Source organism: Panicum virgatum, chromosome 6N (assembly GCF_016808335.1).
Source record: "Panicum virgatum strain AP13 chromosome 6N, P.virgatum_v5, whole genome shotgun sequence".
NCBI classification, from domain to species: domain Eukaryota; kingdom Viridiplantae; phylum Streptophyta; class Magnoliopsida; order Poales; family Poaceae; genus Panicum; species Panicum virgatum.
The window spans coordinates 1,663,131-1,681,875 of record NC_053150.1 but is presented as its reverse complement, the minus strand read 5'-3'; the positions used below and the strand labels follow the sequence as shown (position 1 = coordinate 1,681,875).

The window sequence follows — 18,745 nt, the reverse complement described above, 5'->3', positions numbered from 1 at the left end:
CCGCACGGTTGATTGGCTAGTACAAATAAACACTAACCATAACTCCAACAATTCACTCATGAACACAGTGTGAAGCATAATTACATGGTGACCTCGAACCCACACACACAGAGAGAGAGAGAGAGAGAGAGAGAGAGAGAGAGAGAGAGGAGGACAGGCTTTTGCAACGATGCCTCCAAGGAGGTGAGTGTCCCACAGTCATCATCAGCAAAAAGCACAAGATGGAGCATGGCTTTCTCACCCGAGGCCATCTAAACCTCATCCAACGAAGCAACGGTGTACCACCAATCCACCATAGTGCCGGCAAGCGGTACTGGGCGCAGACCTGAGATCTGGGTGCCTCCGATCCACCACTAATCTAGACTAGCTAGGTGCTCAATCAATGTCAATCTCCTCCCTGCACACCAAATCGGCACTAGATCCCCATGCTTCCTCTTAAGGCTATGTTTGGTTTCAATAAATCAGGTTGTTTGGTCGTAGATGACTTATAAACTCATTAAAGGGGAAAAGGGGTAACTTATAAACTTTAAGCAGGGGTGTACCAACTCATAGCTTATAAGTGCCATGACTTAAATAAGTTCTTGCTGTTTGGCAAAATAAGTCACTTTTTTCACTTTTCAACTTATAAGTAGGTGACTACAAACTCTTTTTAGGCCCTACTGCGGCAATGCATTCATGTTCTTCAAACTCAAGGTACCGGTGCTGCACCTGCACTGAATGCTTACCCTGCCGATAAATCTACTTTTTCCTATGAAACCGATAAATCTACTGAAATATCCGTCCCTAGTGCTTCTTCCCCTGCAAATCGAACAAATTCTTTTGGTTGCATTCAGTGCAGAAAACAGTGATTAGGTATTGTAGGATCCCATCTCAACCGTGACTTGTGCAATTACTTGACGCCTACAGTTCATATTAAGTCATCTTTTCTTCCTGGAAACAGTTATATAGCAGTATTCTTCAGACATTGCGTGTCACTACTGAGCCTTGTGGTCTCCCTCCCTGTTGCACAATCTGAAAGTGTACTACACTTCCTTTTATGTGTGGTCAATGTAACTTGTAAGAATGCATCCACAAAATTGTAAGAGGTTGAGATCTTCAATAAGTTTGGCTCGAAGTTCAGAAGCAGAATTGAGTAAGGATCTTGGTTTTGAATTTCTGAACTGTGTACTTGTTTAAGTCCGTTTGGCAGCTTAGCTGCCGTGTGTGTAAACTATTGGCTGTCATGAGCTCTCACCCAGTGAGTGCTGAGGCCGGATATTTTCCTCTCTTTTATGCGAGGGAGGCCGGATATTTTCCTGAATCTAAAAGGAAAAGTAGTAGTGTTCTCTTGTACTATGATAATAGACACTTAGTGTTCTCTTGTACTATGATAATAGACACTTACTTTTATATGCGTGCATTAAAATTGTTGCTCCCGGGAGTAGTGTTCTGTCTCTAAGGGCCACACAATTTTTTTGATGAAACAGGAGAGGGATCCCCCATACTGGTTATATATATTAAAAAGAAAAAAATACAGTTTACAGTTATTACAGTAGCAGCTTAGGAAACAAAGAATGAAAGGAAAAAATCTGAATGATCACAATTCACACAAATGCTTCTAGCCATTCTATCATATCAGTCCAAATTTGCTTGGACAATTGAAGCAGCAGCGTCAGATATATTTGCCTACCAGACCAGAGGCAGGCACCATTCATTCAGTGCTTCAAGCACGGGCCGAGCCATGGAAGGCTCCACCGCCGGGCATGTCCAGATCGTGTCCACGCGTGTCGTCCGGCCAGATGCGGCGACCTCGCCAGACGGCGTGCCGTCGGAGCCGGAGACCATACACCTGACGCCGTGGGATCTCCGCTTGATGACGGTGGACTACATCCAGAAGGGAGTCCTCCTTCCCAAGCCCCAGACAGGAGCGGAAGCAGCGCAGCTCGTGGACGGCCTCGCTTCGTCGTTCGAGCGCGCCCTCGGCCGCTTCTACCCGCTGGCCGGCCGTCTCGCCGTCGCCGACGAGGCCACCGACGGCGAGCCCGCTCCGGGCATCGTCGTCTCGCTGTGCTGCAACGGCGAGGGCGCCGAGTTCGTCCACGCGGTGGCGCCTGAGGTCACCGTCAGCGACATCACGACACCGGTGTACATCCCGCCGGTGGTGTGGGCGCTCTTCCCGCTGAGCGGGGTGCTTGGCGCCGAAGTGTCCCGCCCGGTTCTGGCGGCGCAGGTTACGGAGCTCGCCGACGGCGTCTTCGTCGCCATGTCGCTGAACCATGGCGTCGCCGACGGGACCACGTTCTGGCACTTGTTCAACACCTGGTCGGAGATGAGCCGGAGCGGCGGCGACGCCGGCTGCGAGCTTTCCACGCCACCGCCGGTACTCGACAGGTGGTTCCCGGACAGGTGCCCCGTGCCCATCCGTCTACCCTTCGGCAAGCTGGAGGACATCATCCGGCGGCCCGTGTACCTGCCGGTGCGGGAGCGCTTCTTCGTTTTCTCGTCGGAGAGCGTGAAGGCGCTGAAGGCGAAGGCGAACGCCGAGATGGCCGGCACGGCGACGGCCACCATCTCGTCGCTGCAGTCCCTTCTCGCGCACGTGTGGCGAGCGGCGTGCCGGGCCAGGGAGCTCGTGCCGGAGCGGGAGACGACGTACTCCCTCCTCGTCGGTTGCCGGGGGCGCGTGCGCGGTGTACCGCAGGGCTACATGGGCAACGCCGTGACGCTCGCCGTCGCCAAGTCCACGGCCGGCGACGTCGCGGGCAGGGGGCTGGGCTGGGCGGCCTGGCTCCTTAACCGCGCCGTGGCGTCGTTCGACGAGGGGACGGTGAGGGGTGAGCTCGAGCGGTGGCCCCAGGACCCCAGGTTGGTGTACATGGAGCTGCCCAGGGAGGACGGCGCCGCGGGCGTCGTGACGGGGAGCTCGCCGCGGTTCGACGTGTACGGTAACGACTTCGGGTGGGGCCGGCCGGTGGCCGTCCGCAGCGGCGCCGGGAACAAGATGGACGGGAAGGTGACGGTGTTCGAGGGGCGCGGCGGCGCGGGAAGCTTGGCGCTGGAGGTGTGCCTGTCGGCCAGGGCGCTGGCCAGGCTCGTCGCCGACGAGGAGTTCATGGAGGCCGTGAGTGCCGGCGCCGCCGCGTGATGGCCGCGGTTGCCGGCTGCGCGGAGCGCCACGTGTACCGCCGTGTGGATGCAGTGTTGAAAAAAAAAATCTTTTGCTGCCGGAGGATGGGTGATCCGATGGACGCATAGCGAGTGGTGAGCAAGGCAGAAGCTCCCTCTGTGTGGTATGTATAGGATTCGGATTAGATAGCTCCTATCTTGCAACAGCAGCTAGTAGTGTGATAGTGTCACGGAGCTTGATAATTAGATGTTTCCTTTTTTCCTGCAAGCTAAGAGAGAGACATGGACATCCACGACGACGTCGTGGCACTGCTCGTGTCGTGATGATGTGGCATGGATTCAGTTCTTGTCCTGTCCAGGAGTAGCCAAAGGGAGAATTTGCATTTGTTCGCCACGCATCTTCAGCTTTCTGTGTGGTATGTATAGGACTAGGTATATTGGCGCTCTAACGCCGCACCTGTAGGTGATGCACGTATACGGTCGCATGGCCTGCAGGGGTTCGGTTTTTGCAGCAGAGAAGGAACTGGGCATGGCAAAGATGATGTTGATCGTGAGCAGTGGAGCATGGCAATGAGAAGATTTTGTACTGGTAACGACACGTTGAAGCCTTGGTGTTATATGCTCATCATATCACGACTGTCCGTTATATGCTCTATCATATCACAGCTGAAGAAATAACACTCAAGCAATTTAGCAAGCCAGGACTATTGGTGAGGTGAGGTTAAAAGTAGGAATAATTTAAAGGCAAAGTAGAATGAAAATAAAAAAAGGTCACTGCTCAACAACAATACCCTGATTCGGGACTGCATACCTTCTACGCCACATCGGTTCTCTACAGTCCCAGCAGCTGCAACAAAAACGGGCTGAAATAATGAATAGGCGCGAACGACCCAACGAGCGGCCCACGAAAGAGAAGAGGGCCAAAAGGGATAAAGAGAACCACAAAAACACCGCGCTGGTCGGCAATGAGCATGATAGCAGGAGCAACGAAGCGATAGCGGGCTTTGCTTGAAAAAACGAAGAAAGACTGGGTAGGCAGGAGACACAGGTCTATAGAAAAATATAGCAACAACTATACTTCATGATAGATCAAATAAAACAAATTTGGCATTAAAAATGTTATTATTTTTATTCTAAGTTTGATCAAAGCTTTCCATGTTTAATTTAGGACAAACCTAATACGATATTTCAATAAAAACAGAGTGAATAGTCAGTTATTCAGATTGTCAAAGGCTAATGTGTCCTAAGCCTGTAGAAGCATGTAGCTTAAGTACACATTATGCGTGCATATATAATTTTGAATATATATACAGTGGCTGAGGGCTTAGGAACAGCCATAATACGTAGGTACCAAATATCAGCATGGAGACGTCATGAGTGATTTGGTCTAAACACATAAAACGTCTGAACCTTCTGAATCGTATATGGATGGATTGTGCACCAAATATTTGTCCATTATCTAGCGCTGAACCTTATTAACATCCAGGCTCAAAAGTCAAAACACACTACTCCGCCTCTTCTTGGATACCCGAGGATAAAAGGAAAAAGTTCATGAGCCCACCATGCCACTAACCTTTGGAAGGTGTGTGATAATTATAATCAGAAAGTACTTTATTTTTATAAGACAATGTATAACAGGACACTTGAGAAGATAATCTTTAGAAGTGAAACTATATTGTGAATGGCTTAATCATGTATCACATTATATTATATCATAATAACATAAAGTAAAGGTAGTTGTTAAGGAGATGGTATGGGATGAAAAAAAAAACTCAACATACGTAACAATTCTGGTGTGCAGCAATCTTTACCAATTAACTTTGGTAGCATTCCATGATGAGAAAATAAACAAAAGAAAGAAACAAATGAATCAAGGACAGTCCTTACCTCTCCTACCTTTGCTAGCAGGATGCAAACGCCGTGGAGAATGAAAGCTGAGCAGATCTGCAAAAGGAGAAAGCGAGCTGACATCGTCTGTGGCAAGGGGCGGAGCTATGTTGAGCTCCGTGGGTGCCCATGCACCCACACCAAAATACAAGTTCAGTGTTAATCAACAAATTTTCACCATAGAAATAATAGGACAAGCAGCAAATCCATGGACAGTGCACCCCCCTCCATTCAGCTCTAGCTTCGCCCCACTCTGTGGTGATGATGGCAAATACAACCACGACAGGGCTCTGCATGGTTGACGCAGGCAGCCACCAGTCACAGAATAACCAAAGCAACAGAAATGATGGGGGCAGCCGGATTTGGAGCTGGCGCTTGTGGAACTGTAGGCGGAGCTCTCCGAGCCGAGAGACCAAGAAGGCAGTGAACGTCGGCCGGAACATAACGTGTGATAACCGGAGACGGCGGTGCTGCAGCGGAGCTCTCATCGTGAGGCCCCTTTCTCTCACGTCAGGTGCTGGAAGAAGATGAAGCAGGATAGCCAGATGGGCTTGAAGGACGCACCAGGAGCTCGGGCTGCTCGGCGTGGTCTCGTTCAGTACATGGCGAAGGAGGACGGCCGTGAGGCTTGGCGGCAGCGTCGGCTCGAGGACTCGCTGACGATGACGCAGAAGGCGAGCGTGAGGGGCGACGACTGCGAGGGGAGGCAGACCAGGCGGGGCGGATGGATTCTTTCCGCAGTCAAGGACGACATGTAGATCTCCGCTCCGCTCCGCACCGCGTAGAGCCGACGCATCCGACCGACTGCCGACGCGTGGTGATGGAGCAGGTGTGCAGGTGTTGGCCCAGCAGCAGCAACGGGGATGGAGCAAAACAATGCACAGGCACGGCCGACGCACGGACCGGCCCACGGGAAAAGAAAAGGCCCAAAGAGAAGAATTAAAATCAAGAATGCGGCGATGAGCACGCGACCTCACGATGGGGGACATGCAAGCCGGGCAGGCAAGAGACATGTGGGGAGTTTCTAAAAAAAAGAGACACGTGGGGCCATGGGTCCCTCTTGGTTCAGCGATATATAATTACATATTCGAATTAGATATACGGCATCATATCCTATGGAAACCAAGTTTTTTGTGCAAACTTTGGAAACTCTAATCAAGACCACAGTATCCTGGATGAGGATCCTGTGGTCTTGATTGGGGTTTCCAAAGTTTGCACAAGAGATTTGATTTCCATAGGATATGGTCCCGATCTTGCAACAGCAGCTAATAGTGTGATAGTGTCACGGAGCTTGAGAATTAGATGTTTCCTTTTTTTTTTCCTGCAAGCTAAGAGAGAGACATGGCCGTGTGAGGCACAGGATGGGAGACATGGACATCCACGACGACGTGATGATGGTGTGGCATGGATTCAGTTCTTGTCCTGTCCACCTTCAGCTTTCAGATCTTGTCCCACTGGTAATATATAATCCGGGTGGGAACCTCTCTGAACTATGCCTCATAGTCACAAATTAAATAGGCCTATTGGAGGAGTAGCCTGCTGTGAAACGCCACTTGGTCTGATCAGGCTGGGAGGTGTACAGACTGCAGCTGATGCCAGAGATCAACAGATTGGTGAAGTTCTTCACTAGTAGTGATGCGTGCGCTTAAGCCCCCTCTTATCCAAATGTTGTGCAGCATGCTGTTAATAACCTTGATGGAGGTGCATGCAGGTTCCGAATAGTAATAGGTCATGTCAATATATCTGTGAAGCCTTGACTGGAAAACCTGACCATGGCCTGTTGTCATCGGTCCATTTTAGCCAGAGGCAATGGAGTCTTGAGTGTAATACCATAACAACAAACCAGTACAACAGCCAGCAACATGCATGATTTGAGCAAAAACAAGAACAGCCAGAAGTAGAGTGCATCATACACGTACATAATAAAACAATTGCACACCACACAAACTTTTATCATAATCAGTATGTAGCACAATGGTTGGTTGGTCATCACATACATGGGTATCAGCAAGCACACGACACGAGCAGCGACGCTGCTTATTAAACAAACACAAGCACACTCACCACCAATCTCGATCAAGCCAAATTAAACAAATCGAAGCAAGCACACACACAGACGTTGGCCTGTTTGCGGCACCATGCAGGCAGAACCAGGCGGCCGCCTTTCTTATTATTGACCAAACAAACACACAGCTAGATCCAGCACGTCAGGGCAGGCAGGAGCTAGGCAACCTGATGAAGAAAGAGCCAATAATGGCCTTGGCTCGCTGACATCAAACAAATTGTACGTCAAATTGATCATCAAACCAAACAAACAAGGTAATGCCGTAGCCGGCGATCCAGTTGCCGACTAGCCATGATGCACACACGAACAAGCCGCTGAGTCAGCAGATGCAGAGCCCGGAATTATTTCACCTGTGCAGGGATGAGTGAGAAGCAGACATGCACGGATCGTGAGTAAGCTGCATGCCATAATGACTTGAGTTGGATTAACAAATTTGTAGTATTTGGATTAACAGAAGAAGCAGTGATCAGCATATCGGCATATCAGTAGGTAACAATTAAGTAGTATACCTGAGGACGGTGCCCCTGAGCAGGCCCCTCTTCTTGTAGTAGCGCGCGTGCACGGGGGTTGCGTAGAGGGAAGGGTGGTGGCCGGCGTCCACCCCGTCCCACCCCTCCTTCAGTCCTTCTCCACCTCCACGGCCGGCCTCCTCATGCCGGGCTTTCTGCGGCCCTTCAAGGCCGGCAGCCGGCGCAGGCTCCAGCATCCCCTGATCCTGATGGTCTCGAGCGCCGGCGCCGGCATCTTAGCGGCCTCGCATATCTGCTGCGGCGCCGGCATCTTAGCGGTGCAGGTGGATGGTGGCCAGCTTCGGGAACTCAACGCTGCTCGGCCGGTGCTCCATTCCTTCGTCTTGCTCGAATACGTGCCTGAGGCTGCCGCAGTGGATGATGTGCAGGGTCTCCAAGCTGGGGAGGGAGGCAACCCACATCGGAAGCGCGTACTGGAGGCTTGGGCAGGAGCGCAGGTGCTGGTGTTGTAGGCTTTCGAAGTAACGACCAGATCCTCCCCAAGCTGGGAGTAAAGAAAGATCAAGACCCTTGCTCCAGATGCAGTGGGCCTTCAAGAGATCTGATGCCCAGATGGTCTTCAACGTACAATTTTCCACTGCATCTGAAGGAAAGACAGCTTCCAAGTTGGGGCACCTCTCCACCCGGCACCACCTGAGGCGATGCAATAACGATGCAGGCATGATAGTTCTGGCCAAGGCATCATGTACATGCAGGGATTCGGTGCATACCACTAGGATTGCACCTAAATTCTTGCCATCAAGATTATTAATATTATATGCCTCAACTTCACTTTGCACGTTCTGGCTCCCATCACCGATCTCGATATGGCGATCCGACTGTTGAGTCGGAGGCGGCGGGGATTGGGGAGTCACCGACCTTGCTCAAGACATCACCATAGAGGCCAGCTGCTGGCACACCATGGTGCTGTTCATCACTGGATTCAATCATCTCTTTGCTTGTCGTTGCTTCTAGTCTAACAGCCCCACTACATGCAGTCGAAGAGGTGATGTTGATGTTAAAATAGACAAATTTCAACACCCATCTCCGATCATCAACAATGGCATGTATCTGTCTGCTCAAGGACCGAACGAGCCCGCAATGATGAATTTGCGGTTGACCGTAACTTGGCGAATTCACGGTCGATTTTCACTCACGCTCTCCCTTTCCTGTTCCTTTCTTCCTTCCTCTTCTCTTTTTCCTCTCTCTTCCCTCTCTTCCCAGATCTAGCCGCCCGGCGCTGGCCGTCCGTCCTCCTCCCCATCCCTTCCTCTCCTCCATGGCCGGCCGTCCTCCTCCCCATCCCTTCCCTCTTCCTCCCCCTTCCTCTCTCTCCCTCCCTTCCTCTGCTCCATGGCCAGCCGTCCTCCTCCCCCTCCCCTTTTTCTCTGCTCCATGGCCGGCAGCGGGGGAGGAGAGGCGGGCGGGGCCCCTCTGCTCCGTGGCCGGCGACAGGGGAGGGGAGGCGCGGCGGGTCTCTCTCTGCTCCATGGCCGGCGGCGGGGGAGGGGAGGCGCGGCGGGCCCCCTCTGCTCCATGGCAACGGCGGGGAGGGGGAGGCAAAGCGGGCCTCTCTTTGCTCCATGGCCGGCGGCGGGGAGGGGAGGCGCGGCGGTCCGGCAGCAAGGAGGGGAGGGGTGGCGTGGCGTGGTGGCGGCAGGGACGGGAGGCGCGGTGCCGGGCCAGTGGCGTGGAGGCGAGGCGGCGGGTGGGGAGGAGGCGCCGCCGCCCGCCGCCGCGCCAGATCTAGTTTTTTTTGCAAAAAAATTTCAACAATTTTTTTTGAATTCCTTTGATTTTTTCGGATGAATATTTTTTTAATGATACAAAAAAAATTCTTGAATTTTTTCTGCTCTCCAAATTTTTTTCTTGAATTTTTTTTCTGCTCTCCTTTTTTTGCTTGAAATTTTTTTTGGTCTCCAAATTTTTTCATTAAAAAATTTTCTCTCTCCAAAATTTCTCTTACAAAAAAACTTTCAAAATCGGAAAACGACAAAAAAATTACTAAAAATGAAAAAAAACGGTCGGGAGATCGACCGTAGGGAGGGGCTCCCTACGGTCAACCGTAAATTAGCGAGACCCGAACGAGCCTAGCATCCGTAACAATGGCATGCACCTGTAATCCGAAGCCTTCAAGTTGGGCAATGGATGAGGATGACGGACGAGTGCATCCAAGCATCCTCGTAGGTCGTGTGTCTATACAAAGCAACCCCCGAAACCAGGAGCAGTTCCTTATTGCACGAGGGTGCTCGCAACCTAGGAGAAAAAGCCGCTTGAGCCTTGGGACATCCTTCACCATGGTTTCAAATCAAGTATCTTGATTGGACACCTCGAAAGGTATAGCTCCACGAGATTGGGCAGCCCACACAAGATCAATTTCTCCAACTGTGTGCAACCTTCTAGGGATATCTTGGAGATTTTCACATATTTCTTATCCGCATCATCTACATGATGTTTGGAGCAGTCAAAACTGAATGACTTGAGAGAGGGGTTAGCAAGCACAACTTTTTCTAGCCCAACACAACCATCAAGAATAAGCTCCTGTAGCTTGCTTGCTTTTGATAGGCTTGTCGGTAGATTTTCCATGTCAATGTTACTAGACAAGTCAAGTACTTCCAGCTCTGTCTTGTCTATCAGTGAGTTGCTGATGATGTCTGTTGGTGATGTCTGTGCCAGACGCACCGGTGGCTTGATTATTCGGAGCCTTTGAAGGTAAGGTAATCTCTTCTCTAGTTGACATATCCACTGCCAGCACCAAACTCCCTCTATATTTAGCTCTGCGAGGTTAGCCATAAGCTCTATCTTCTCCTCGGATAAGATCTCACCCCATTCTGTGTAATATAGGTCAAGCACCAACAGGCTATACAAACATGCCCATTTGGTGATATGGTCCTCTTCTCCTTCAAGTTGACTACTAGTACCATCGTCTGTGCAGTGGTCCAACCCAAGGTATCTCAATGTGTGGCATTGGGAGAAAGGGGGTGATACAAAGCTCAAGGAGCAACGGGATAGGATCAACATGCAAAGGTTATTGCACTGTTTAAACAAGTCATTTGGTAATAAAACATGTGGGCTTTCATCAGAGCATCCAGATCCTAGGATGATTGATGATGCCCCTGCCAGTGTCGTCTGCAGATCTTCTTGTACCTTCTTATTCTTTGAGGTGATATTATTCTTCAATTTGATAGCAATCCAACGGTAAGGTCTCTTTTCATATGCATCAAGTAACTCATCAGCATCTTGGACAATTAGGTAAGGGGTCCTTATGTTTTCAGACAAATCATTAATAATATACTCAGCCTGCAGATACCTATCATCATCAATTTCTAATGCCTTACTAATCTCCCTTGCTCTGTCCCCCTGAATGAACCCGTCACATATCCAGATGCTTGAGGGATCATGTTCTCTCACAATAAATTGATAGGTGATATCACGACTCTCCTTCAGGAATGACCTGTAGAATAAACAATCTAAGGCCATTGTTGGATCGATGCCCCGCAAACATGCTAAGGTAGCAGCCTCTTCATGCAACAGAGCACTAAGCTCTGGACTTGTTAAATGTGATAAACTCCACCAGGAATCAAGCCTAATTTTCGTGTGTCTTATCTTCTCTGCATAAGTTCTAGATGTGAAAGTCCATATTACTACGTGGTCATGATAGTCTGAAACCCCAAATGGACCTAGGACGATCTCATCATCACTCCCGTTAATAAAGATGACCATAAATCTACTCCCTCTCAGGGTTTGGTCAATCACTGCTGCCACATTTCGTATCACACCCCTAGAGGCACGGTCCGCTCCATAAAAGTCATCCTCCTCGTCCTGCTCCTCAAACATGGCCATGGTCTTACGGTCCAGTTTTAGCTCCTCAGCAAGTTTTCTCTGCATCGCCCTTTTACTTTCCCACATTGAGCAATCTAGATAAATTATTCTGCCAAAGCGACGTCCTGGAGGAGGATCTTTCATGGATGGAAGCACTCGTGCCATGTAGCCAAGGAATGCAGTCGTGCCGTAACCTACTCAACCAATAAAATAGAAGATGTACTCGTTGGTCTTCCTTTGAACAGCATTAAGTACCTCCTCTATGACGCCATCAATGTCTCTAGCATGCAAAGCCTGAAAATGCAGGAGATTTGTGGATGTGATCTAGGTAGGACCCTCAGCTCTCTCGGTTTATTAAAAAAAAGACTAAAAGAAAACAGACTAACTAGAGTGTATATGCTCGGCGAAGGAAAAAAAAAATACAGCAAATATACTCCCTCCATTATAAATTACTAGCCAAAATTCGTTTCGGTAGGACAAGACTTTGACCGAGATTACTCTATCAATATGCCATTTATGCAAAATGATGATCATAAGCAGGAGTATTTTTCAACTAACAGGAATCCAATGACATCAATTTTATATTAAAATATCGTATATGAATAAGAAATTGTTGATCCAAAACTTGCCTAACCAAACAAAATACACCTACTAATTTTAAATGGAGAGTGGAATGATGAAGTAGAGCAGCCATACCACTCCTTCAATCAGCATGATGAAATAATTCCAACGCTGTAGAACACTGACAACAGTTAACAGAGAAGTAAGGCGCGCAACTGGCTGTCAAGCTAACCCATGATCGGTCGATCAATCCTCTAATTAATCAGGGATATATCTCTCGTCATCATGAACTCCCTGTCACCCATGCGTGCACAAGATTGTTAGTACATACATACAAGCAATTAACCTACCGCTAGCATCAGTGCTGAGTATTTATTTGCTGCAGGATCGTCGTTATCGTCAAGAAATGGAAGCAGATCGACGCAGAAGAGGATCGGATCGGAGGAGCCACATGTACACACCTTTGCAACGAGAAGTCCAATTTCCTCGGCGAGAGATGAGCTACTGGTAACAATTAATTATATTCTTCGATGGGTCCAAGCTAGACCAACGAAAGGAAGGCCGGGATCGGAGGCAGATCGAGTCCGTCCGATATATCTACTGCTCTGATGAGATTGCTTCAATCCAGAGCTGATCAATTCAATCGCAAACGAATCCGAGCGAGGCGAGACGGGGGATGCATGGGATGGAGTGGATGATGGTGTGGTAATGATCAACTACATGCATGCATATTGGTATCACAGGGCAGCTAGCTTAGCTAGATGGCGACGTATTGTTGACAGTCAAAATTGGCACCAACCGGTCTGACCGAGCGGTCTGACCGGTCGAGGCACTGTGGCCTGTCCGGCAGGGACCGACCGGTCTAACCGGTAGGTCCGACCGGTCTGACCGGTCCAGGTAGAGTCCGAGTACAACTAGGGTTTTTTCATAGATCTAGATCTTGTAATAGGATTTCTTGCGGGACAAGTCTACCCACCCTATAAATATAAAGGGCCACGGCCGATTGAGACATCCAATCGATCAAAATACATCAATACATTACTTTTCTTTATGTTTATTGCCTTTGCTTTTGTCTCTAAACCCTAGCTCTTTCCAACCCTTTTCTGTTGTTCTTCCTTCGTCTCCGCGACGTCTGAAGGCGTTCTAGGTGGCCTGCCGATCCTAGAACAACCATACGCGCGTTTGCCTTGACGGGGTCCCTCCCGGGCGAGCGTTCGTCGGATCTCGCCGTTCTGCACCGGCGAACCGGTTTGACCGGTTACCCCGACCGGTCTGAGCATCGGCGCTGCAAATTGTGCCGTCGCTCACTGCGTGATCAAACGCGTTCGTGTGTTGGCGCTAGATTGGCGCCAACACGTATATGTATCTGTTTTGCCGTCTTTAATTTCTTCTCCAAAAAAAGTTAAAGCAGCAGCAGGCAGGCACTTGATAGCTAGCTAGCTAGGAATAGGATTCCTTGCTTGCTCCTTTCAAAAGAAAAGAAAGAAAGGGTTCCTTGCTTGCTTGCATGTTAACGTTGCCTCGATCCGCTCCATATCTGCTGTGCTCTGGGTGTGTGGGTGTCAGTTCTTTGCTTTTGCTTTCGCTTCCCCCGCCTTTGCCTTTTCTCCTTCTCCATTTGAGCGTGCTACCTTCTCAGTGGGCGAGTGTTCCCTGCAGTAACTGCAAGATATATAGGAGGACTAGTGTAACACCCCGGGGTTCAAAAATTCGAATTTGAAAGTTAAAACGGGTCAACTCAGCCAGACTAATCCGACCAGTTTCAATGACCGGTCAGACCGGTGTCTCTGCTCCGGCAAGTGGAGCACACATCACGGCGTGCCCCGTGTCGGCGCCGGCGAGTTGCGCCGGGATATGCCATGTGTGTCCTATTCCCGCCTTCCTTATCTCCTCTCGGTGCCATCCACGATTTTCCTGCTTCCTTCTTCTTCTTCCTCCTGCTCGTGCCCGAGCTCGAGCAGAGCCGCCGTCGGCGCCGTGCCCGGCCATCTCCGGCCGCCGTTCGTCGATTCCTCCCAAGAGCACCTGCCAAACCTCGTCCTCCACCCCTCCGCGAGCCCGCTTGTGCCGTTCTCCGGCCAAAATCGGCTCCCCCACGGCCGCTACCAATGTTGGCCGCTTGAAGCTCCTCCTCACGCGTCGAGCTCCATCCTCTGACCTTCCTCCGCACAAACTGAGCACGTTGTACGTTTCACCGCACCCTTCTCGACCTCCCCAACCCCTTCCTCCTTTCTTTCCGGCGCGCTGCGCGCCGGCCACGGCCCTCGGTTTGGACCGGTCTGACTAGTTGGATAAACCGGTCTGACCGGTAGTATGGCTAGAGATCGGTTATTACCGTCTGACCAGTTTTATGGACCGATCTGACCGGTAGGAGACTCCGGCCATACGTCCGGATACTCCGGGTTTGTTGTGGTTCGGATACTCCGGGTATCTGTCCAGATACTCCGGGTTTTGGGTATTTTTGGTAAATGAGAGCAATTTGTGTAGATCATCAGTAGTTATACTCGGTCAATGACTATTTTAAAGTTGCAAATCATATCTGCATTGACCTATATCATATGCATGCGTGTAGAAACCGCAGCTGAGGAGGTCGTGTACGAGGTGATCGCGGAGCCGCAGGAGCAGTCCAAGCCGAGCCGGAGATTCGCGAGAACCCGACCCAAGGCCCAATTGAGCCTAGCACAAAACAACAGCCCGAAGGCAAGCCCCGGTGCATAACCCAATAATTTAAATTATGAAATATTATATATCTATTACTTGTGCATTACGTTTTCAGGAATTGTTTGGAACCTTAGTTGCATGATCCCTAGATTCCCTTGGGTCTTATACTAATATGTGTAGATCGATAGCACTGCCATGCTAAATAGGACTCGGTAGAAATCGAGCAATTTTCTGTTACTCACGAGATATAGGAAGTATTTATATTTCAGTACATGAGTATTGAATTCAAGGTGAAAGGAATGGAATGGGAGACCGGACGGGGGATGTGTAGCCCCGTCTACATCGATTAAGGACCATACCGTTGTTGGCTGTGCTGATCGGAGATTGAACAGTACCAATCACATGCCGGGAGTAGGAGGTAGTCGAAACCAGTAAGCCTAGTACTGCCTCACTTCGAAAGTACATAACTCCTTCCCACCCCTTAGGGTAGTCGAGTGGCCGTGGAGAATTAGTGATGCATGTATTTACTTTTGGTGGTCTCTCGTAGGGCTCGGCTGACTATACGCTGGTGGGACGGCTCTGTAATTCAAGGCGGGGAGGGGAATGGTTGCCATGTATAGCCCGACGGGGCAATTACGTGCCATGTTTGTTAGGTCCACCTTGCAAGGTTAAATTGGATCGATTCGCCGTGTCTCGCGGATATGAGAGCCTTAATCTCATAGTCACATCGCAGTAAAGAAATGAAATGAAATGAAATGAAATGAGCGAGATGAAATGGTTGTTGATGTTATCTAATCAGTTGTTTTTCCACACTGATTGTTGTAGATATGCAAACCATAGATAATAGCTAATCTATAGAGATAATCTGGAGCTAAAATATTGAAAATAAGGATCTACTTTTAGTTGTTTTTCAGCAAAACAAACCTATCAGCCAAAAACCTTGCATATTAGGAGTCGAATAAGTATATTCCAATAGTTGGGTAAGTCTTGCTGAGTATTAGTTGCTCAGGGCTTTGTTGCAATTTTTATTGCAGGATCCTCCTATATAGACTTCTGTTCATGCTGCGCCAAGTTCATCCGCCGTGACGCGGATGGTTGGGAGGTTGTTGGATCAGACACCTAGCCTAGGAGATCTTTGGGGTGCACACTGTCGGTGTTTACCGCCAAGTCTGCTCAGGGATACCCTTAGCAGTAAGGTTTGTAGGTAGGGATCGACTGCTCTGGAACTCGATGGTACAAGGAACACAAAGATTTAGACAGGTTCGGGCCGCGAGTTGCGTAATACCCTACGTCCTGTGTGGTTGTTTGTATTGCCTTAGATGTTGATGTGTTTCGAGGGAGTCCCTGCCCGCCCTTATATATCCGGGGGGATAGGGTTACATGGAAAGTCCTAGCCGAGTACAGTTGGAGTCCTACTACAACACAATCGGATAGTTTCTTTTGTACTGCAGCTAGTTCTACACCTATTCGGGTAGTTACAAGAGAGGTAAGGTACATCCATGAGCTATCCCTTACTCTAGAACATTCTATGCCTATAAGTAGTCCCGCTGCCCTGGGTCTGACAAGCCCCCGAGCTCTTCGTAGCCGAGTCCTGCAGGCGTCGAGTACTTGGCGCAGTGTCTTCGAGTACTTCAAGTAATCAGAGTGTCCTTCTGGTTGCTTCTGGGCCTTCCTTCGCATATGTCGAGTAGTCATCCAAGTACTTCCGATTGTTCCGAGGCTGTGAGGTGCTCAAGCCCCGAAATCTTGATCATATATGGTGCGCGAAGTACTCGCGCTCCATATGGAGTAGCCCCCGAGCCTTAGGTTGAATCGTAGAATCAGGCTGAGGGCCACTTCAGTCTTTTTCTTGCTTTATTTTCCAAAAAAATTGAAAAATAAATCTCTGATGCACATATATTCTGCAGCCCCCGAGCCTTAAATCAAAATCCCTTATTCTGCGGGTAGCCCCCGAGCAAAGATTTAGAATTAAGGATCTAAGACGTGGCATCAGATTTTATTCTTCAGAATATCTGCAGGTTTAATCAGATCCGGTATCCGAAAAGACCCCTTTTTCGGGTAAAATCCCAGAAAAATGATTCGATTGGACACCCCATACTGATTGCACCCGAAATATCCTCAGAAATAAAACTCGGGATGTATATCTCTTTATTGTGTGCTCACATGGGACTTCACTGTGCGGAGAATCTATATTATTGCACCCGTGAGAGATGCCACTGTAGCTTCACGGGTTGTCCTCTAGCAAGACCCCATGTGGCTATAAAAGGTGGGTGAGAGGCATTTGCCAGAAGCACCGACAGTCTGTGGTCATGGCCTTCCTTTGGTGTTCTTGCTCTCGTCCTCCTGAAATTTGTGTAGTGCTTTCCAGCAAAAGATGCTAGAAGAGAACTTACGAGTGACAATAGAAGTCTCTGCTACCTCATCCTACAACCCTGCTTCTCTCTGCAGATCCATGCTGGACATCATATCCTTGCATATTCCAATGAGGTAGGGTTTCAGGGGATGAGTGGTATTTAATTATGTCATACTCTTGGGATTCCCTATTTCTGGTTGCCCAAGAACAGCCATCTCTGGTGGGGAGACTTAATCTTGTCACAAATAATCAGGAAGAAGGAGAAATTCCTTTGCAAGATGCTACAAGAGATCTTGCGAGGCGATTACTGTAATCTGCTTCCTTACTCTTGAAACTTTTCTCCCAGAATATGAGTATCATTATTCCCTTAGTGAGAATAACAAGTTTGTACTTTGTCACGGCCTTGGGCCAATCTAGCTGCAGCAGACCTCGCCCAGGAGGTGTGCATGCAGGTCCGAGTCATTGTAAAGCTTTTTAGAAGAAAGTACTCGAGTTGTAATATCGAGTAGTTGTACTGTGTCGAGTACTTTTCCTTTATTCTGGAATGTAATCCCAGTAAAAGGAAGATAAGTCGAGTAGTTGTCAAGGGATGTGAGTGTTTTCTTTTTCCAGAATGTAATCTTTAGAAAAAAATGTCTCCGAAAATCCCGTTATTTCTATAATTGGTAAATGACTGTTACCCTTCTAGGTATTTACCATGTTGCCACCGCCACTAGAAAATAGAAACGGTAAACTAGGTTTTTACCCCACCGGCCGCAATTCTCCTTGTCCTACTGTTTAGATCTGTTTTTGCTCTTCACCTCAAGCTTCCAGATCTAAATCTCCTTGTTCTCCCTTGCTCCCAAATCCATTAGGGTTTATCCATTGTATGCGTGTGAAGCGCTCTGTAGATTTCAGCATGGCCCCGAAGAAGTCGAGCAAGGGTAAGGGCACGGCTGCGGAGCCAACCCGCGAGGAGGGATGGGTGCCAAGTAAGTGTTCCAACTCTGATTTGGAAACCCTAGTTTCGGATGGTCTTTTGCCTGAGAAATCCATCATCCAATGGCGTCCTGCCTTGGGTGAAGATCGTCCGTATGAAAATACGGTCGAAATCATAGCTTTTGCCCCTTATTTTGAATGAGGATTGGGACTCCCTTGTTCGGCTTTCTTCTCTGGGCTCCTGCATTATTACAGGATCCAGCTTCACCACTGGACCCCCAATTCCTTTGTTCATATTTCTATCTTTGTGCATGTGCGAAGCTTTTCTGGGCATCGAGCCCCATTTTGAGCTCTTTCAATTTCTTTTCCACCTCAAACCACAACCGGATTCCTACGATTTAGATGTAGTAGGTGGTGAGGGTCTTCAGCTTAGGCAGAGAAAGGAGAAAGTGTATATCCCCCATAGGCTTAGTAATAAAGTAATCGACTGGAAACCCAAATGGTTCTACATAGAGAACCAGTGGGAGAGTGTACCAACGATTACCCTAGGCCCTCCAACTCAACGGCCTGAGTGGAACAAAAAACTAGTCGACAACAGCCAAGTCCCCAAGCTACTCACAAGGATTGCCGAACTTAGGCAAAAGAATTTGACTGGGGAGGCTATTATGTTTGACTGGATGAAAAGGAGAATCTAGCCGCTGCAGGCTTGGGATACATTTGGTTTCCAGTATCCGGGAACAGCTGATTCATCAAGATACTCGGAGGAAGAGATCTCGGATGAAGAAGTGTTTAATCGAGCTCAACAACTACTAAGAGATGTGAAGAAAGTACCTGTTATCCCTGATACCTTTTCTGCTGCGGATC

The 18,745-nt window shown here is 49.0% G+C and overlaps 2 protein-coding genes, 1 long non-coding RNA gene and 1 pseudogene across 3 annotated transcripts; 1 reads left to right on the top strand and 3 right to left on the bottom strand.

Moving 5' to 3' along the window:
• Nucleotides 1–1,461: 1,461 nt before the first annotated feature.
• LOC120679569 (uncharacterized acetyltransferase At3g50280-like) lies at nt 1,462–3,503 on the top strand. Its single transcript, XM_039961178.1, has one exon. It carries the CDS (start codon nt 1,592–1,594, stop codon nt 3,122–3,124), a length of 1,533 nt encoding a protein of 510 aa, XP_039817112.1. The 5' UTR covers nt 1,462–1,591; the 3' UTR covers nt 3,125–3,503.
• A 1,649-nt stretch (nt 3,504–5,152) lies between these two features.
• Nucleotides 5,153–5,906, bottom strand: LOC120679570. The gene is made up of 2 exons (XR_005677237.1): nt 5,557–5,906; nt 5,153–5,462 (listed from the first exon to the last, which is right to left on the bottom strand). It is a non-coding gene; the product is annotated as an uncharacterized LOC120679570 (long non-coding RNA).
• Nucleotides 5,907–6,915: 1,009 nt separating this feature from the next.
• On the bottom strand, nt 6,916–8,923 carry LOC120679922 (annotated as a pseudogene).
• A 657-nt stretch (nt 8,924–9,580) lies between these two features.
• LOC120677243 lies at nt 9,581–12,716 on the bottom strand. Its single transcript, XM_039958390.1, has 3 exons — nt 12,411–12,716; nt 12,085–12,243; nt 9,581–11,682 (listed from the first exon to the last, which is right to left on the bottom strand). The coding sequence occupies exon 3, from the start codon at nt 11,551–11,553 to the stop codon at nt 9,859–9,861; it is 1,695 nt and encodes a 564-aa protein (XP_039814324.1). The 5' UTR covers nt 11,554–11,682; nt 12,085–12,243; nt 12,411–12,716; the 3' UTR covers nt 9,581–9,858.
• Between the last annotated feature and the right edge of the window lie 6,029 nt (nt 12,717–18,745).

Coding starts and splice junctions, on each gene's coding strand:
- LOC120677243 (XM_039958390.1), bottom strand. CDS start 11,553: ATGGCACGAGTGCTTCCATCCATGAAAGATCCTCCTCCAGGACGTCGC.
- LOC120679569 (XM_039961178.1), top strand. CDS start 1,592: ATGCTTCTAGCCATTCTATCATATCAGTCCAAATTTGCTTGGACAATT.